At 40.7% G+C, this 18,096-nt stretch overlaps 2 protein-coding genes across 2 annotated transcripts; both read left to right on the top strand.

The window, feature by feature from the left end:
- The first annotated feature begins 3,656 nt into the window (after positions 1 to 3,656).
- On the top strand, positions 3,657 to 8,784 carry gprc5bb (G protein-coupled receptor, class C, group 5, member Bb). Its single transcript, XM_040147002.1, has 3 exons — positions 3,657 to 4,764; positions 8,531 to 8,643; positions 8,740 to 8,784. The coding sequence occupies exons 1-3, from the start codon at positions 3,657 to 3,659 to the stop codon at positions 8,782 to 8,784; spliced, it is 1,266 nt and encodes a 421-aa protein (XP_040002936.1).
- A 4,782-nt stretch (positions 8,785 to 13,566) lies between these two features.
- knop1 (lysine-rich nucleolar protein 1) lies at positions 13,567 to 18,088 on the top strand. Its single transcript, XM_040146706.1, has 7 exons — positions 13,567 to 13,640; positions 14,110 to 14,184; positions 14,632 to 14,700; positions 14,820 to 16,085; positions 16,181 to 16,252; positions 16,654 to 16,722; positions 17,190 to 18,088. Exons 4-7 carry the CDS (start codon positions 14,874 to 14,876, stop codon positions 17,493 to 17,495), a joined length of 1,659 nt encoding a protein of 552 aa, XP_040002640.1. The 5' UTR covers positions 13,567 to 13,640; positions 14,110 to 14,184; positions 14,632 to 14,700; positions 14,820 to 14,873; the 3' UTR covers positions 17,496 to 18,088.
- The last annotated feature ends 8 nt before the right edge of the window (positions 18,089 to 18,096 follow it).

Raw genomic sequence — 18,096 nt, 5'->3', positions numbered from 1 at the left:
GCCACTGCCGCTTCTTCTTTATGATGAAGTGCGGTGTGTGCAACTGTTTTATACTAGGTCTCCACTGGCAGTGGAGAGGAGATGTTCAAAAAGATCCCCAAAAAGACTTCAACCAACTGCACAACGCATGCCTAATAACAAGTTTGACCCAGTGTGATGACGTAATAACTGATGCCCCGTGAGCAAGGCACTAAATCCTTAAATGTCCAATGCTGCCTCATGGCCAAGAGGAGTCAACTGGAGGTCTCCAGCTGATACCTGTAGTTTTTAACTATGTAAGTGTGAAGTAAGGTGTTGCAGATACATAACATGCAGTGTATGTCCAGCAAAACGAGCTTTCCCCTGCAGGCTTCCTTTGTGCGTCGTCTGTGTGCGTCCTGTGTGTGGACAGTTGTCAGAAGAGACTTGAGGGGGGATAAAGCCGGGATTATGGGATGGGCCATACTTAACAAGGTCCTGTTGGACTGTGACCATAGTAACCGTTTGATTACCCAGATTAGGACTGATGACCAGGAGTTAGTCAGCGCCTCTCTGCCCTGCTGTCTCCCACCTCTGTCTTCCTTAGTCACTGTCAGAGGACTCAATCACACAATGGGACAAAACAGCACACAGATAACGCCCACTGGACATCAGACATCAGCCGAATCTTATAAGGTTTCCCAAACTTTTTAAAGTCAGTGGCCCATAACTGATGTTCTGCTTTATTAATACCCGAGGCAGACAGGGACATTAGAGAGTGATGTCTGTGAGAGGCTGGCAGACATTCAGTTACTTTCTTTAGGCAATTCAGAAAGATGGGCTCAGACCCAGATCTATTAAAAAACCTTGGACCCTCTGACCCCGCATCTGAGTTTTTGGGTTGTCTGTGACGGATAATGGTGGTAATTATAAGTAGAGCTGCTGCTAATGACTATTTTTAATTATCGATTCATCTGCCACTTGATTTCTCACTTAATCCATTAATAGTTTAGTCAATAAAATATCAAAAAAAGAGTTAATATTTGGGAAATATGCTTATTCGCTTTCTTGCTGAGACTTACATGAGAAGATTAATATCACTCCCAGGTCTGTACGCCACGTATGAAGCAAAAGCCAACTGACAAACTAACTGACAGCTGGCTGTAGCTTTATATTTAGTTTACAAACATCATCCTTTTTACCTTTTGGGGAAAATGCGAATATGTGCACGTCACAAAATATTGAACTATTTCCTTTAAAATGCCCATCACAATTTCCTGAAGTCAAAAGTGATGTCATCAAATGTGCTTGTTTTTCTCGTTTTTGTCTGACCGACAGTCCAAAACCGAGAGGAATTCAGTTAATAATAACAAAGAGAAGCAGCAAATTCTCACAGCAAAAATGTTTGGCATTTTGGCCTGGAAAAAAAACTTAAACGATTATGGCCAATCAAAATGGCTGCATTGAACTAACTGAGTCATGGAGTAATTGTTGCAGCTCTGTTGATAACAATGTAGAAACGCAGACTTGGAGTAGGGTTTTTTTCACTGCAGACATTTTTACATGTCACAGTAGGAAAACACGGGTGTAAATAATAAAATGCCTGATGGCTGAACTCCATTTAGCTGCACCAGTTTAAAGGTCCTGGTATTGTGCACGCTGGCTCACTCTCACACTGGGATGTCTTGAATAGAACACAGTTATGATTAATGTTATTCTGTAAGTAACAGCTGTACTTTTCCTACCAAGACAAGTCAAAATGTCTGCTGTTGTCATTCTTATATATTCTTGTATTGATTTAAATATTTTTACTATCACCAACCAAAGCAGTTGCTCCTGCTGCTTACATAATAGCAAGGACTCACTGTCTAGATTAGGCTGTCTTGACTGGCACAGCAGGGTGCAGGTGTGCACTCCTTTACTTACATCTGTTTGTCTGAGAGTTTATTTGTGTACAAGAGGCCAGCTTTGGCTTCTCCTATGTTTGGCCTCTATCTGTCACTGAGCTCACTGGGGTCTGTCAGCATCAATCTCTCACACACTGATCCAAACTGACTCGATTAGCTGGTACAATGGTTGCTCCTTGTCATGGTTTTCCTCATGTTGTGTCCCTCTCCGACCTACATGAAGCCACCTCCAGGGGAGGAGATTACTCTACTCTAAAGGGATACTGGGCTGAATCATGTCTTCAAGGCTATTATGTAACACTCTCTGCTAGGAAAGCCACGTGGCCACAAGGGTCACCTGTGTTTGCATTGACCATCTGCCCGTCTTTATCCAAATCCCATCTTCATTCTACAACACACACCCTCAGCGGACATCACAGCGCCGAAGGGACGTCTGATTGTTTTGGTCCAATCTGGTGATCAAAGATGAATCTACATGTCCCATGGTTCTGGGTGAGAGGAAGAACTGTGTAAGCAGTATGAGGAAGACGTGGGAGCCCGAAGGCAGGGAACAACACCGAGATGAGCAAACCAGTCACTAATACGGGATTGGCAGTGCATTACCATGCTTATATACTTTACGTACTTCTTATTTTGTTCCTGGTTAGACAGGTGCATCAGCAAATCATACTCCCCATGTGTGGGTGAGGAGAGGTAAAGCTGGAATTGCATCTCTTTTGACACCTCCGCAGATTCAGCGTGAAGCAGGGAGAGAGAAACACAGACATGGAGACAGAGTGAATAGAAAGACTAGGACAGAGGGAGAGAGAAAGAAGGGTGAAAGGAGACAGAAGATATATTTGACTATGTGGGTTTGTGAAGTATCAAGGCATGCATCATAATTGTGGATTCTTCTCGGAGCAGCTGAACGTGTCAATGCAGCAGCAGGACATTATTGGTCTCTCAACGTGTGTTATTTTGTACTTTAAAAGAGAGGGAGCTGTGAGCGCAGAGAAAGACATTTTCAGAGACAAAATGGAAACCGTTTTGTTTCAGCTGCCTCGAGGATTTCATTAACTGGGATTACAATAATACTTTATCAAGTTGAAGTAGCAGACTGGAAAATTATGATGCCTCTTCACTCACAATAATCAAGATTTTAAGTCAAGAATTTCTCTGAGGTGAGTTTAAAATTGTTCATTAAATGAAGAATGAAATAGTTTTAATGTGGCATTTATTTTGTTTTAAGTGAGAACGTTTGACCTCACGCATTCACAGTTGGAGGATTACCACTTTATATTATGTTCATTTTAGGGCAGGGGAATTCATTATGTCTATGCGAGTCCTCACAAGTGATTACAAACATTGTGTGTGTGTGTGTGTAGTCGTGCGTCTCTTTGCTTTTGGGTACTGACACTCGACTTCTCAAAAGCCCAGTATGTGATGTAGTCAGCCCACGCTGTTTCCCGTTCCCATGGAAACCATTGCCCAGTGCTAAAAGCAGTTCTATTCTGTGCTGTGAGTGAGTGCGAATTTGAGTGTGTCTGAGAGAGAGAAGCATGTTGATATCTGATATATAACAGGTTTATTGTGATGTTAATATATCGGCTGCTGTTTCTACAGTATGTTGTGCATCATGGAGACCCTGTATACACTTATATAAGTTATATCTACATTCACCTTCCTGCCTCCCTCCTCTCTGGATCTTTTTCCACAGTGTCACTCCTCTTGTTTATCTCTCTGTACCTTTATCTCCTTTAACCCTTTCTCTGTGTCTCATCTCTACATTTTTTCTGTCTCTGTGTCTTTAAGATGGCCGTCAGCCCTATAATCATCTGCCTCCTGTCACTGATTGCCTTGGGTTCATCCCACCCCTCTCCTCCTCCTCGGGGATGCAGTGTGGATGTGGACCCTCCATACAGAGTGCTGTGTGACCTGGAGTCAGTCTGGGGTGTGGTCCTGGAGGCTGTGGCCTGCAGCGGTGGACTCACCTCTCTGGTCCTTGGTGTTCTCCTGCTTGTCAAGCTGCGCTCCATTTCTGACCCAGCCAGGCGCTCCGGCATGGGGCCTCTTCTCTTGCTCATTGGCACGCTCCTCGGGCTTTTCTCCATCTCTCTGGCTTTCCTGGTGGGGAAGAACCAGGCACTCTGTGTGGTTCGCAGGGCCTTCTGGGGGCCTCTTTTTGCCCTCTGCTTCTCCAGCTTGCTAGTGCAGGGTGTGAGGCTCAGGAAGCTGGTGGCTGGCAAGACGAGCCCATCAGGCAGCTCCCTGGCAGCGCTCGGCCTGGCCTTGGCCTTGGTTCAGGGGATCATCTCTGCTGAATGGGTCCTGTTGACTGTTGTCAGAGAGGGTCACCCAGCCTGCGAATATCCACCTTTGGACTTTGCTCTGACATGCAGCTACACCTTGGGGCTGCTCCTCATAGCCATGGGGCTTTCTCTAGGGGTCGTGCTCTGTGGAGGAGAGTTGGGGGCAGAGGAAGGAGGTGGGAATGAAGAAGACAGAGAAGGAGAGAGTGAAAAACGGAGATGGAAGTGTAATGCCGTCTGGCTCTTCCTGTCCAGTCTGGCATCAGCATTGCTATGGGTGGCCTGGCTGGGGTTCTATCTTTACGGCAGCCGGGCGTTGAGAGGGAAGGGGAAAGGAGAAAGGTTAGGAGGAGGAGGGAAGAAGGATGTAAAGGTGTTGGATGAGCCTGCGCTGGCGGTGGCCCTGGTCATTCAGGGCTGGATCCTGCTGCTGTTTCATGCCATTCCAGAGGTGCACATGTGTCTCCGAAAACCTCCACAGTCCAACACACAAGATTTCTTCGACACCAGTCACACATCCCCTCCTCCACATTTTGGAGATGAGCTCCCTGCACACTCTCACCGACCCTTCCCAGAAAACCATGCCTTTTCAATGGAGGAGCACAGTGCAAGTAGGAGTATGTAATGTGGGTGTGTGTGTGTGTGCATGTTTGTATAACAGAGATAAGGAATCAATTCATTTTTTTTAACCTGGGTCACATGATACCTTCAGATGGAACTCATTAGGTTGTATTTTCAGCAAAATAATATTGGCATTTAGGTGTTTTCCAGTAAGTCATAAGAACAACATTGCAAAACGAAAATTAACGTTGCCTTGATTCTTTTCCAAAAATGATGCATGACTTTGTGTTTTCTACATCCAGTGTCATGTTCAGGAATGAAAAGTGTAGACAACAAAAGTAACAAACTTTCATGGGGTCTGACATTTTACATCAATACTCCAATCAAAGCTATCTTTTGAGTATTAAAGGTGGATATTACATGTTTTTCTATGGTTAGCTGGTTCCTTTACAGCGGATTTCATTAGTGACCAGGGGCTGTTTTCACTTGATCATTAGGTGTCCTCAAAAATGGCATTAAATTACTTAGCAAAGACTTTCCTCTTAAAAACTTTTCACAAAGCTGCTGAGAGCAGCTTTCACTGAGCGACTGAGAGAACTCCTAACCCAAGAGAAGAGACTACTACGACAGTGAAGATCCAGTTTGGATTAGGTTAAAAAAAAAAAAAAGATAATTAAATTACATTAAATTCAATTATATTTTCAATTAAATAAAAATGTACATAAAAATTAAATTAAAATAAAAATTGAATTAATTAGATTTAATTAAAGAAATCATAAAATAAATTCCATAAAATCAAATAAAAAATGTAATTAAACTTAATTGCACCAAATTTTAATCATAAAATAAAATGACATTTTAATTAACTTGAATTATTGAATCATAAATTCAATTGCATTATGAATTACATTAAATTAAAGTTTATGAAGAAAAAAATATAAGTAATAACATTTCAATTAATTAAAGTGAAAATAGAATTAAATTCATTATAAATGTAATTAAATCAAATCACTTTAAATAAGTTCCTTTATGTAAGAGTCCTAAAAAAAAGTTTGACATTTTCACCCATAAATTCCTTTCAAATCATCGATTGCGCTGCGGATCAATCTCCTGTTCAACTTGCAGGTTGACTGTCATTTCATCATACTACCGTGAGCGCCATGTAGGCTTGTTTACAGCAAAATGTGGCCCACGTATGCACAGATGAGGAGCCAAACCATGAGGAACCAGGACAATCATAGAGCGAAAGGACTCATTAAGAGTGTCTTGCACGATAGAAGACTTCAGGAGACTGTTGGTATTTGTTGGCCACTGTACAGCTGACTGATTAGGATGCAATGCACATTAGCGGAGTCAAGAAAGAAAAGTAATGTAACACAGTGTAAGTAAAACATTGGAGGATTTATTTTGTGGCTGAAAGGACGGTGTTTAGGCTTCTGTTACTTGCCCTAAAGGATGGTGTGGTGTAAGCCTTGTTTCAGCCTCCCCGTCTCTAGAATCTCTGCAGTAGAGCTAGTGAGTAATGTGTTATAATAACGGACAGGAACAATTGCCAGAGCAAAGTAAATAAGACCCAGGTTGTCAAAAACTATAAGTTTCCTTTAAAAGGTGGTATCTAAAAGAAGAAACAACTATCTTCTCCTTTCAAATGTCAAGTTGAATTAATAGATGATACAACATGCTAGTTTTGACTACAAGCTTTGTAGTAGCTTACAGTGTCTAATGTTAGCTAATTTTAGGAAACATTAGATAGATATTGTGTGACTGACATTACTGAGTCAGCTCACTGACTGTATGAATCTTTTGTCACACTATGTTTTTTAGTATGTCACAGATATATATTTCACTGGTTTTCTCAGAAAAGAAAAACAAGAAGAAAACACACTGCACCTCATTACAGGACCTGTTTGTTGTTTCCTGCTTGTGGTCCCCCTCTGGTCAGCTCAACTAATGATGAAGTCTTTGAAGCATCTGACTCCTATATTGGGAAATAAAGGGAAATTGAATGTGCCAATATCATCTAATTTCCACTTGTGACACAGTGGCTGCTGTTCAGCAAAAGTGACACAGCCTGTGTCTCATTCCCTATTTATTAAATAGCAAACTATTTATTTACTGTCCCCCATTTTTTTTCACTGTCTGTGAAGTTTATCCGGCATATAGTGCCCTCAAATATCCCTACAATGGAATGAAAAAAGTAATGTCTACAGCATGTACACTACTTTCTGCTAACAATCCCACAGTGCATTGCCCCACATTGTATAGATGCCAAAATGAACGCTTATGCAACACTACAGCTGTCAGTGATGACACAAATGGATGATGATTCATATGGGTCCAAAATCTCAATTTGCTGCTCACTATACAAGTGAATGAGAGAACGAGGGAGTAATCTCAGACACGGCCATAATCTTAAAGGCACTGCACACCCCCACAGGAGTTTTCATTTACAGCTACACTTCAGTATAAAGGTGGGTGGAGCTGTGCTGGGGATAGAGTTGCGAAGTAGGAGAGGCTACTAGTACCTGAAATGTTTTTCCCCATTTCAATTTTTTTCTTTCAACAGTCTTCTCAATGTTGCTTAACATAGAAACATGGATAAGGCAGCATTCTTACAGATTTGTGATATGGCCACCAGTTTAAATTATTACCTCCACCAAAGAGGTTATGTTGTCGCCTGTGTCTGTTTGTTTGTTTGTGGCAGTATTTGTCAGCAGGATTAGGCAAAAAGCACTGGACCGCGTTGCACCAAACTTGGTGGAGGGATGGGGCTTGGGCCAGGGAAGAGCTGATTGAATTTAAGGGCAGATCCGGATCATTTACTATGAATTTGAATTTTTTTTCTCTGAAGTCTGGTGTATGTTGTTTGACATTGGCCTTGGTGGACGTCTGCGCTCTACTGAGTGCCGTTCTAGTTCCAGCTTTGTTTCTGAGAGATCATGCTTAGTCTGTCATTTTAGCCCGGAAGGAAGCTCAAAATACTACAATACCCATGAGCATCAGCCAGATACACGAATCAGAGTAGTAACGAATTCAGATTCACCCAAAATTGGCCCGGAAATTAAAAGTGAATTAATTTAAGCTTCAGATTGCATTTGTAGTTTTCTCACTACTGTAATAATGAGCTTCCACCCACCATTTGCAGCTTATGTCACGGTATGTGACTGGATGTTTTTTGCTGAAATGCAACTTGGGAGCTGTAGTCAACTTGTACCTCAAACACTTACATCCACATGCTTGTCCCTTCAACATTTTACCAAATAACCAAATATTTTCTGATGCAGTGTTTAACGTTTTGTACTGGTGATTCATTCGGGAAAGTTTTCATGCTGATCCAAGCCACAGAAGTGCTCCCAAAGTCCTGTAACTTTGTCCGTGGGAAAAATGAATGGGACTTTAACTTCTAGAACCAGCTGCGTCGAAATAAGTCGTCCTAATTTGTAACTCTGTTGCATGGGCTCACCAATCTCTTCCCAACAATAAGCAAAGCTAACGACAAGTTAACAGGAGAGTCTGGAAGATGTCAATAGCACAGTCTATAGACGGCCCCAGAGTCCTGAAAAAAGGTCTAAGAAACAACAAGGAGTAAAATCACCTGTATATGTTTACTCTGAGTGTGAGGGGCCTCTGGGTTACCCAGCTGGCGGGAATATTATACTTCAATATGATTAATGTATGATTGTCTCAGTCAGTAGCACAGCCATCTATCATAGTGGGTACTCTGCAAGATGGAAGCATTAGAATATAGCAGATGTGACGCTTGTTACCATGATACCTGTAACTTGTGTGTGTGCTTTACCTTGCTTGGTCTGTCAGCTCTGCGAAGCGGAACATACCACAGCAGCCACGGGAGTGTGCGTCCTGGCATAGCCTTCAGAGGTCACGTCTACCAACCCACCGAGATGGCTCTGGTCATGAATGGTGGTACAGTAAGTATGGCAGAAACACTCACTCTGTATTTCACTCTCTCTCAATCACTAAATAACTAATCGATAGGCTGCTTTACTTCTTTATCTCTCTTGCAGATGCCCACAGCCCCAATTAACTACACTGGACGCCGGTTGTGGTAATGTGGGACAAGACTTGAAGAGGATACACTCAAGTCACATTTGTGAATGTTACCTAAGAAGAATATGGAAATATTAAAGACATCACAAGAGAACACAACAGAGGGAAGATAAAGGGATGCAGCTTCCACAGTTAAGGATATTTTGTCATCGAGTGATGGCATTATTTTGATCAGCACATACAGTCTTAACTGTAATATGTAAATACACTGACAAGGAGTGTATAAGGGGGGCTAACATTATCATATATGAGACAAAGATCAAAATTCAGTGTCCACTATGGTACTGAAAGGGAGTAACTGAATGAGCTGCTGTTAGACCGTTACACTCAAGATTAAAGGATGATTTGAATGTAGTGAAGTAAACATTTTGCCTGAGCACCTCTAAACCAGTGCTGATGCCTGTTCATCAGTGATGCTTGCTTTGTAAAAAACAATTTTCTTCTCTTTCTGTTTGACGTCAAGCTACAACTCAGAAAAAGAAACCCTTAGGATGTTCATGTAAATTACCTCCATACACCCACAGAGCTTGCTTGGCCTCTGTATTTCATGCTGGAAGGCCCCAGAGGACTCTCGCAGTGTCTTTCTCACCACATCCCCATTCCATTGTCAGTGCTATTGGACAGTTTGGCACATTTCACTGTGTGTATTGATAAATGTCATGTATTTAACAGAGCTTGTGCAGGGTTCTGGAGGATTTTCGAGGGATTTAAAAGGTGAAAGATGAGTCTACAGCTCATGGATAACCAGTTTTTAATAAGCATATCATAAAAAGCCATTTAATACTGCAATAGCTATTCTGCAGTATAGAGTGTACTGTTGGAGATTGTGATTTTGCAGATTATCTGCGCCGATCTTGTCTGGGCGTTGTTATATTTGAAATGTATGACCATTTAAGATGCATGTAAAAGCACATTTTAGAGGTAATGTATTTTGTCAAAATTAACGTATTTTGAGTGTTTTCTAGAATTTTGATATACATATTGACAGAAATGAACAATTTTAGTGTTGAGTTTCAAAGCTTATTCTTGACATTGAAAACAACAGTTGAAAAAACAATCTCACGTGCTCAGCAAATGGAAATTTAAACATCTTCAATCCCATGACAACTGGGCAAACCCTATCTGCAGAGGAAGACCATGTGACACAACTGAAACTTTTCCAACATCTACTAAATAGACCTAAATAGACACTATGAGCATTACATACACTTTGTTTGAGATTAATAGAAGCATCTCATGTATTCTGGCATTCAGAATCACCTTAAATTTCAAATTCCATTAAATACAGACAAAACATTCTGCCATACATTACTGTGACTTTTACTGATGACATTTCATATAAACTGTTTACACTGCATTAGTGACACTGCAAAGTTTGGCTAAAAATCCTTTATATTTGACTGGAGGGTTGCAGTTTCTGTCTCTTGAGCAAGACGGAATTCAATCCAGGACAACCTTTCCAGTTAAGATACAATTCAAAGAGAAGTCAGCATGTTCATGTTATGACCATTTCTTCTCCTGTAAGACTTAACTAAATAACTAAGGTGTAACAACTTTGCTTTCGTGTACAGGTGTGTGCTCTGATATTGTACAATGAAAATATTATCATCACTGAGTTTTATTCACGTAAATATCCAAATATGAAAAAGCACCGGTATATTCCTTTTCAGATGCTTTTATGATGATAGCACTGTCACTGTTATATGGCAGCATTACATGAATGTCTGTAATGTGATTTGCACAATAAGCTAATACATCAGTGCATTTTCTGTTAATAATTGTCTGGTCATTGAACTGATCCTTCTTCAGCCTCCTGCCCTTTATGTTACACTAATGGATCCACTTTACTGCAGGGATAACAGAGCTACTGCTCTGCTGTAAGCCCAGAGAGTAGAGGCATGAAATTTGACAGAGAGCTCAATGTACCGCAACTTAAAAAAATACACGCAAAATAATGAAAACATAGTGAACACCACTTTGACAACGCATATCGCACTTTAAGAAAACATGCTGCTAATTAATAAAAAAAGAGCAAATTATGAAACACCTAAAGAAACACTCAACAACACAAACAAGCTTTCCAGGGGACAGTAAAACTGATGTCCATGTGTGACTGATGATTCTGAAAAAGATGTCCAGAGTACACACATGAAACAAACACATTCAAGTGTATCTAGAAAAATTTTTTCCAAAATTATTTAGAATATTGCTCTCATCATACACATTATAGAAAGTATTACACACTTCTCATATTTCATCATTGTCAGTAATCACAGAAAAGCTGTATCTTTAGCCAAGTTTTAAGAGCCAAGTGGAGACCTGCATGATGTCTCCACTCTGTGTGATGTGTTGAATTGTGAGCCAGTGCATCTCCAAGCTCTATCCATCAAAAATAGCAGGGGAGGATCTGTACTAAAATCCCTTACTGCGTGTGGGAGTGTTTTAAAAGTAACCTGCGCTTTATTTAAGTCATGGCCGCTCAAATGCATAGGCTGTAGGCGGAATTTGTGACCACAGCCGCACTTGGAAACTGTAGTTAGCAGCTGAGGTTGTAGGTGGCTTCTTAAAACTCACACTGCAGGTTGAAGGCTGGGTGCTGAAAACTGATGCAAATGGTTGTCATAGGCTGTAGTCAGATGCTGGGGTTGCAGATGGCTGTAAGAGCTTGTAGGACGAGGCAGGGAAACCAGCTGGCCCCTGGAAGCTGGAGTCAAAAGCCGGGAATAACGTGTTAAGCATAGATGTGTTAGGTGGAGAGTGCTATTAAAGCTAGAAGTAGCAGGTGGAGGCTGAGAAGGAAGCTGGTTACCACTCACCTACATGTGAACACTCTGGCTGCTGCCTGCTGGCAAAGGGGAGACTATAATAGTGGCTGCTGGGTCTGCAATGGGTGGCTATCAGAGGCTGCAGGAAGGTGTTGGGATTGCAGGTGACTGGCGATAGGTCCAGGAGTCAGCTGATGCTGAGCCAAATGGTGTAAGTAAAGGCTTATGCTAGCCTGGCATCGCCAGGCCAACTCGCAGTTAAACATGAGCTCGCTGATTGGTCTGGTTTCCAGGCTAGGCACATGCATCTGGTTGTCAAAGGCTAAAGACAGAGGTAGAAATTGCAACTGGCTACTGAAAGCTGCAGATGCAGATGACTGGTCTTGGCACTGGGCCTTTGACTTCCGAGGCTAAAGGTGGAGGCCGGGTCTTAGATTGATTCAGGCAAAAAAGCTGAATCCCAGAGCAAGCTTGAAATGAACTAACTTGTGGGAAGTGTTGTCCCACATCCACACCACATCTAAAGAGAGAGATCTTTAAACCTGTTCCAAATGGCCATACTCAAAGGTGGGACAATAACAAACACACGCAAGATGTGATGAGCATCAAATGTGGATAACTGTGCACTCTTTTGGACAGTCTCTCCTCAAATGCATTCATGGTGTGACAGAAGTAGCTGCGTGAAGAGTGGAGGGTGTTTCAGATGCTGTTCAACCTTCTGACAAGCATTTCATTTGAAACATACTGATGCCTGACACTGTAACTTGACTCTAACAGTCAAAAGTGATATTAACCGCTGATTTATGATAGACTAATGCCACATTCATGTCATATCGGAGTTACTGTAATTACCAGTTTTCCACTTTTAAACAGCGTTCACGTCAACATACAAGTTGTACTTATGACTGAGGATTTTTCGGAAAGCTCCGACACAGTATATACAACTTGGCACTTACTAATATGGAAGTGCCTGCAAACAAAACAAATACGGGTGCCTCACATCAACTAAAGACCATTGTTTAATGTAATTAAACCCATTCTTAATGGACATGGTGTTATATTGTCGGTGCACAGTATTAACTTTCACACGACCACCACTGTAATCACACAATGGTCTTGAGTTGTCAGACGATTTGAACGCTCACAAGTTGTTAACATGGGAATATTTTCCATTTCGATCATCCCACATGACATGAATGCAGCATTAGTTGGTTTAAATCCTGGTTTGCTTGTACTGTTATTTTAGTTTTTTCCTGTTCATTTTATGTTGTTTTCAGTTAATATATTTACTAATATATTGTGTTATGTCATGTTGTATATTATCTTTTGCTGACTCATGTCAAGTCAATAAAGAATTTAAAAAAAATTATAACTAACGTGCTGGTATTACCTTTTTCTAAACTAAGCTTCACAACTGAAATTAACACACAAAACGATTATGAATAACACTTGCAATTCACTTAATAGTCTTCAATAGTTAAAACCAACTAACCCTGTAGCACGTTTCAAAGTATGTTTATGAACGGTCCCTAACGGCACTCAGCCGGTACATGATAACTGCAGGTCTGCTACATTACATAGTGGCCATAACATTGTGTCTGTTAAACTCAACTGAAGATCCTCACACCAGAGATGGACACAAACAAACCTGCAGATTATTAAAAAAAAAATCCAGATTATTCAGCCTGTTCACATTCTGTATGTGCAATATGATGCCTTACTACATCAATACACTAATACACCAAAAATGAAAGACGCAAATGAAAATAATTTCCAGTTTATTGGTAAAGTACTTTTAAAACTAGCCTGTATACAAAAACACAGGATAAATAGCAAATGCTTGTCTCTGGAGGGCAGCACTACGCTTTACAGTGTACAGCGTGCCGTAAATGTATCATTATTATTATTATAACTATTATTATTATTATTATTAAAAGAAGAAGAAGAAGAAGAAGAAGAAGGAAAAGAAGAAGAAGAAGGCGAAAAAGCAGCAGCAGTAGCAGTAGTAGTAGTAGTAGTTCCGGAATCTGAGCGCGCTCGTTGCTACGGACGCTAGGCTCGTCGCTCGGAGGAACGACGATAACTACTTCCAGGTCAAGAAAGTAAACGGGTATCCACGTGAATTACCAGAGTGTATAAAGTTAGTAAACGGCTCATCAAGTTTACATTTCACGATACTTTGTGAAACTATGATAAAATACTCTCGCTGTCTGGCTTACCGATTAGTTTGTCTCTTCGTCGGTTTAATCTTTTAGCTGGTATTTAACTGCTGTTTGCTAGCTAGCATGATTTACCAAGAGATAGCTATAAATAAACATGGTCTGCACACTTTGGCCGAAGTGTTGTTCTTTCCCTGTTATCGCACTGGATTTGTTAACGTTACATATTAACTTGCAGTTCAATCAAGTATCGTAATATAACATATGATGTTTTAGCAAGGTTGTAACTCGACATGTCCTGATTCAAGTGTAGGTGCTGGGGAAGTGTGAGTTCACTTGTGAACACTGGGACTGAAATCATGTTTATTTCCACTTGCAGAACACTGTTCGTTTTATGTTTCAGACGGATTCTGAGGAGGACGTGATCTTTGTTTATGAAAAGTCTGCACCTAAGTCCCGGGAGATTACTATTGACCAGGTACTAGTTTGCTACATCAAATATCCAACTCTGAATTAGAGCAATATGGGCTGACCAGCTAACACTGCAAGGCAGAAGATCAACCCAGGATTGAAACGCTAGTTGTAGGAAAAATTTCACATGACCATGCATACATGTTGTACTGTGTGACAGTCTGATTAACATTAACACTACAAGTAGACGTAGTACCAGAGAACAGAGCAGAGCAGAAATATATACTTTGTAACAAAACTAAGCATCAGTGAATCATGAGTAGTCCACAACTAAAGATTAGACCCGAAGAACATTCTGCAAAACCACATATGTGCATCTTTGAATTGGCTGACACACTCAGAATGATACATATATCTAAGATTTGTGAAAACAACTTCTGATGCAATGCCCCCAGCGTTTTTGCTACATTAGTATAAATATAGAAATTTTGGCACAATATTCCGTTCCCTGCAGGCAAAGCGACTGGCCCTGCAAAGAGACATTGATCAGGAGTCCCTGCCCAGGCAGCCAGTCAAACCCTTGGTTAGTGCACTGCTTTGTTAGTCACACTTGCACATACACATAGAGTCCGTGAGCCTGGTATTGCAGTTTAATCTCAGAGAAAAGCATTATCTTGCAGTAAATTGTATTTCTCTCACCAGACAAGCCAGAGGTCTGTTGCTGTGGAGAGGCCAGTGGAAAGGGTGAAAATAAAGATGCAGGCAGAAAAGAGTGAGGAGAATCACATAAAGAAAGAGAGGAAACACAAGAAAGGACGAGCTTCTGTGCCTGAAAACAAAAACTGTACAGTTGATGATGGGAGCCTAGCAGAGGTGAGAAAAGAAAAGAAGAAAAGCAAAAAAGTTGAGATGGTGGTTATAGAAGAGGAGTCGTGGAATGGAGATGGTGAAAAGGAGGAAAAGAAGAAAAAGAAGAAGAGGAAAATTGTTAATGAATCTCTGAATGATGCCAGTGGTTCTGATGCCATGGAGTCGGCAAATGATGGAGGAGTAAGCAAAAAGAAGATGAAGCAGCAGCAGGTGGCTGATGAAATGAATCAAGAGGAAATTGCACAGAGTTCAGCAAAAGAAGAAGTAGAAAAGAAACAAAGGAAGGAGAAGAAAGTAAAGAATAAGACTGTAAAAATGAAAGCTGAAAATGTAAAGATACAGATAGAAGAGGAAGAAGTAAAGCAAGCTGGAAAGGATAAAGTGCCAAAGAAAGCCAAGAACGGAAAAAACAAAATAGCTATAAACACAGAGGAGACAGAAGAGCAAAGTAAAGAAAAGAAAAAGAAGAAAAAGAAATCCCCTAAGGAAGAAACAACTGTAGATATGGATGGAATATCTATAACAAAAAAGAAACCAACAGTGGGTGAGAAGGGAGTGAAGTTAGAAACACCAGAGGGAGAGACTGAGGTTGAGGAGATACAAATGAAAAAGAAGACAAAGAAAGGGGCAAAAACTAAGGAAGATGAAAATGGAGTAGAAACACCTGAGATCAAAGACAACAATAAAAGGAGCAAAGCAACAGGCAAGAAGTTGAATAAAGACAATATTCTGAACAAGAGTGAGATTGTTATCATAGAGGAAGGGAAGACAGAGCAAAGGAAAAAAGGGAAAAAAGAAAATTGTAGAAAAGCTTCTGTGGAGGTCAGCGAAGTAGAGGAGACAGAACCAAAAAAAAAGAAGAGGAAAAAGGAAAACCCAAAAAGAAGTGAAGAGCCATTGTTAATCAAATGTGAAGAAAATGGAGAGGACGGGCAGAGTAGGGAAACTCCTGTCACAGTGGCAGATGACAAATCAAGCAAGAAAAGCAAAAAGAAGAAGAGCTCTGTTCAGGTGAAACAGGCGGAGGGCGATGTTAGAGTTGAAACTGGTGCAAATAAGAAGAAGAAAAAGATCAAAGAAGAGGTGGAAGACAAACAGGTGAGGTATTGTCAGAGGTTACTGACACTGTGCACAGATGTTTTTTTATTTTGCGCATTGGGAGTGAAGCGTGTTTCTGTTTCATTTTGTTTCAGGAGTCTCCCCAGGTGGATGTGGTGTTTCTGTCAGAGAAGAGTGGAAACACTGATGAGATCTCCATCAACCAGGTAAACGGGGCTCTCATCTTTACGTCACTGTGTTAAGTGTGACATTTATTGTTGTATACAGCTAGACTGGCTCTGTCCAAAGGTCATTAAAAAAAGCTTACCTCACCTCTAAAGCTCACTAATTAACACATTATTTCTTATATGTTTAATCAACTAGATAAGATAACCTTCTTCTGATTGTAATTTCATATTTAATGAATATATATGAGAGTGGTATCAGTCTTCTCTTTTAACTCTCAGCAAGAAAATGAATAAGCGGATTTCCCAAAATGTCAAACTATTCCTTTAATGGGATTTTGTATCTATGTATGTATTTTTATTGATGATATTTTTAGACAACTTTCGCTTTTCTTCCAAATGACACTGTAAATTGCATTGAAATGTCTTTTGGTTCGTCATAGGAGAGAAGACAAGCTCTACAAATGGAGATTGACAAGGCCTCTCAACCTGTAAAACCAGCTAAACCTTCGGTCAGTATCTGCATCTGTCCTGGAAAGAGAATTTTTAAAAAAAGGGAATTTCCTTTAAATGGGAACTCCAGTATTCTAGTATTGCACTGTAACAAAGGTCGGGGGACTTCTGAGAGACAGATTTCTTAAAAAGAATAGGCAATATTGATGCTGCAGAGGCAGAGATATCTTGACTTTTAATCCCTAGTATGGGTCAAGCTTCAAGAAGTGCTGGGACCTACATTTCCCATAACACAACTCTGTAGGATCTTTCATTAGATTCCGATGACATTAGCTTTAGAAAGCTCCTGTAGAGCCACAGGACACATAATACAACTGTTGTCCCAGGCTGATTTGTAGTCCCCTTAACAAGGAAACAAAGTTGCATGCGTAAAATTGGTGGAGTACCTCTGAGCACACTTCCTTTAGTTTCTAATAACTAAAACCAGTAGTCTCTAATATTTGTCGCCAATGTCTCTGTTCCTCAGGGTTTGGGTCAGTGGGGCACCGCCCAGTTCGACAGCTCAGAACGGCAGCAGAAGTTCCTCCGCTTGATGGGCGGCTTCAAAAAGGGTTTCCAGCCCGCTGGGGCAGGCAGTGGAGGAGCAAATATGGCAATGGGGAAAGACGCACAACAGCAGTTACAGCAAGGCCTTCAGGGAGAGTTTGAGCGTGCACACTCACGCAGAATGGATTTCGGTAACAGGGGGGCAGGACTTGGGTTTACTGCACCTTCCAATAAGAAGTTCTCTATCGACATCAATGCACGTCAATCCGTCCGCTTTGATGACTGATCAAAGTTTGATCAAAAATTGTATTTTTTTTTTCCAAATGTGTAGTTTTGTCAATTCATACACTGAGCTTTTTGCCCAGTTTTCACTGGAGAATCTTAAAATTTGTACATAAATGAATATTAGACGATGAACAGACAACACAAAATGCCATTTGTACATACTGTATATTAAACATCCTGCTGCCCGAGGAACTGGGCTGTTTTAATGTAAAAGAACCAGTTTGCTGTGATTTCAAATGGGTCACTGTTTACATTCTAATGGTGTAAAATATTGTTCTCCTAATTTCATTTTTTCTCCGTTGAAGACGTTCCAAAGTAAGAATTTTTCACCCTGTTAATTACTTTATTCTTACAATGTCAAAAAGTGACTGCAAAAACTATGCAGTGTTAGATGACACACTGGTTTTACCCGTTGCTGTCGTGACCGGATGGATAGTAAGGACGTTACGTAATACGTAGAGAGAAAGAATGAGCAGTGTTTCTGTGTTTGAGGTGATCGTAAGGTGACTGTCCTGTCAGTCGAGTAAATGTGAGCATCTTTGTTCACATTACTGAGTAAAATGAATGGCTAAAAATCACCTTTTTCACTAGTTTCATTACTG

The sequence above is a fragment of the Xiphias gladius genome, chromosome 15 (genome assembly GCF_016859285.1).
Source record: "Xiphias gladius isolate SHS-SW01 ecotype Sanya breed wild chromosome 15, ASM1685928v1, whole genome shotgun sequence".
In the NCBI taxonomy this organism is placed as follows: domain Eukaryota; kingdom Metazoa; phylum Chordata; class Actinopteri; order Istiophoriformes; family Xiphiidae; genus Xiphias; species Xiphias gladius.
This window is presented reverse-complemented; position numbering and strand designations above follow the sequence as displayed.

What these genes read in the sequence shown, in the direction of transcription:
- knop1 (XM_040146706.1), top strand. Translation starts at nt 14,874, where the DNA reads ATGCAGGCAGAAAAGAGTGAGGAGAATCACATAAAGAAAGAGAGGAAA. An exon ending in AAGAGGTGGAAGACAAACAG is followed by an intron (nt 16,086 to 16,180) that starts GTGAGGTATTGT and finishes ATTTTGTTTCAG; the next exon opens with GAGTCTCCCCAGGTGGATGT. An exon ending in TAAAACCAGCTAAACCTTCG is followed by an intron (nt 16,723 to 17,189) that starts GTCAGTATCTGC and finishes TCTGTTCCTCAG; the next exon opens with GGTTTGGGTCAGTGGGGCAC.
- gprc5bb (XM_040147002.1), top strand. Translation starts at nt 3,657, where the DNA reads ATGGCCGTCAGCCCTATAATCATCTGCCTCCTGTCACTGATTGCCTTG. An exon ending in AATGGAGGAGCACAGTGCAA is followed by an intron (nt 4,765 to 8,530) that starts GTAGGAGTATGT and finishes TTGGTCTGTCAG; the next exon opens with CTCTGCGAAGCGGAACATAC. An exon ending in TGGTCATGAATGGTGGTACA is followed by an intron (nt 8,644 to 8,739) that starts GTAAGTATGGCA and finishes TCTCTCTTGCAG; the next exon opens with ATGCCCACAGCCCCAATTAA.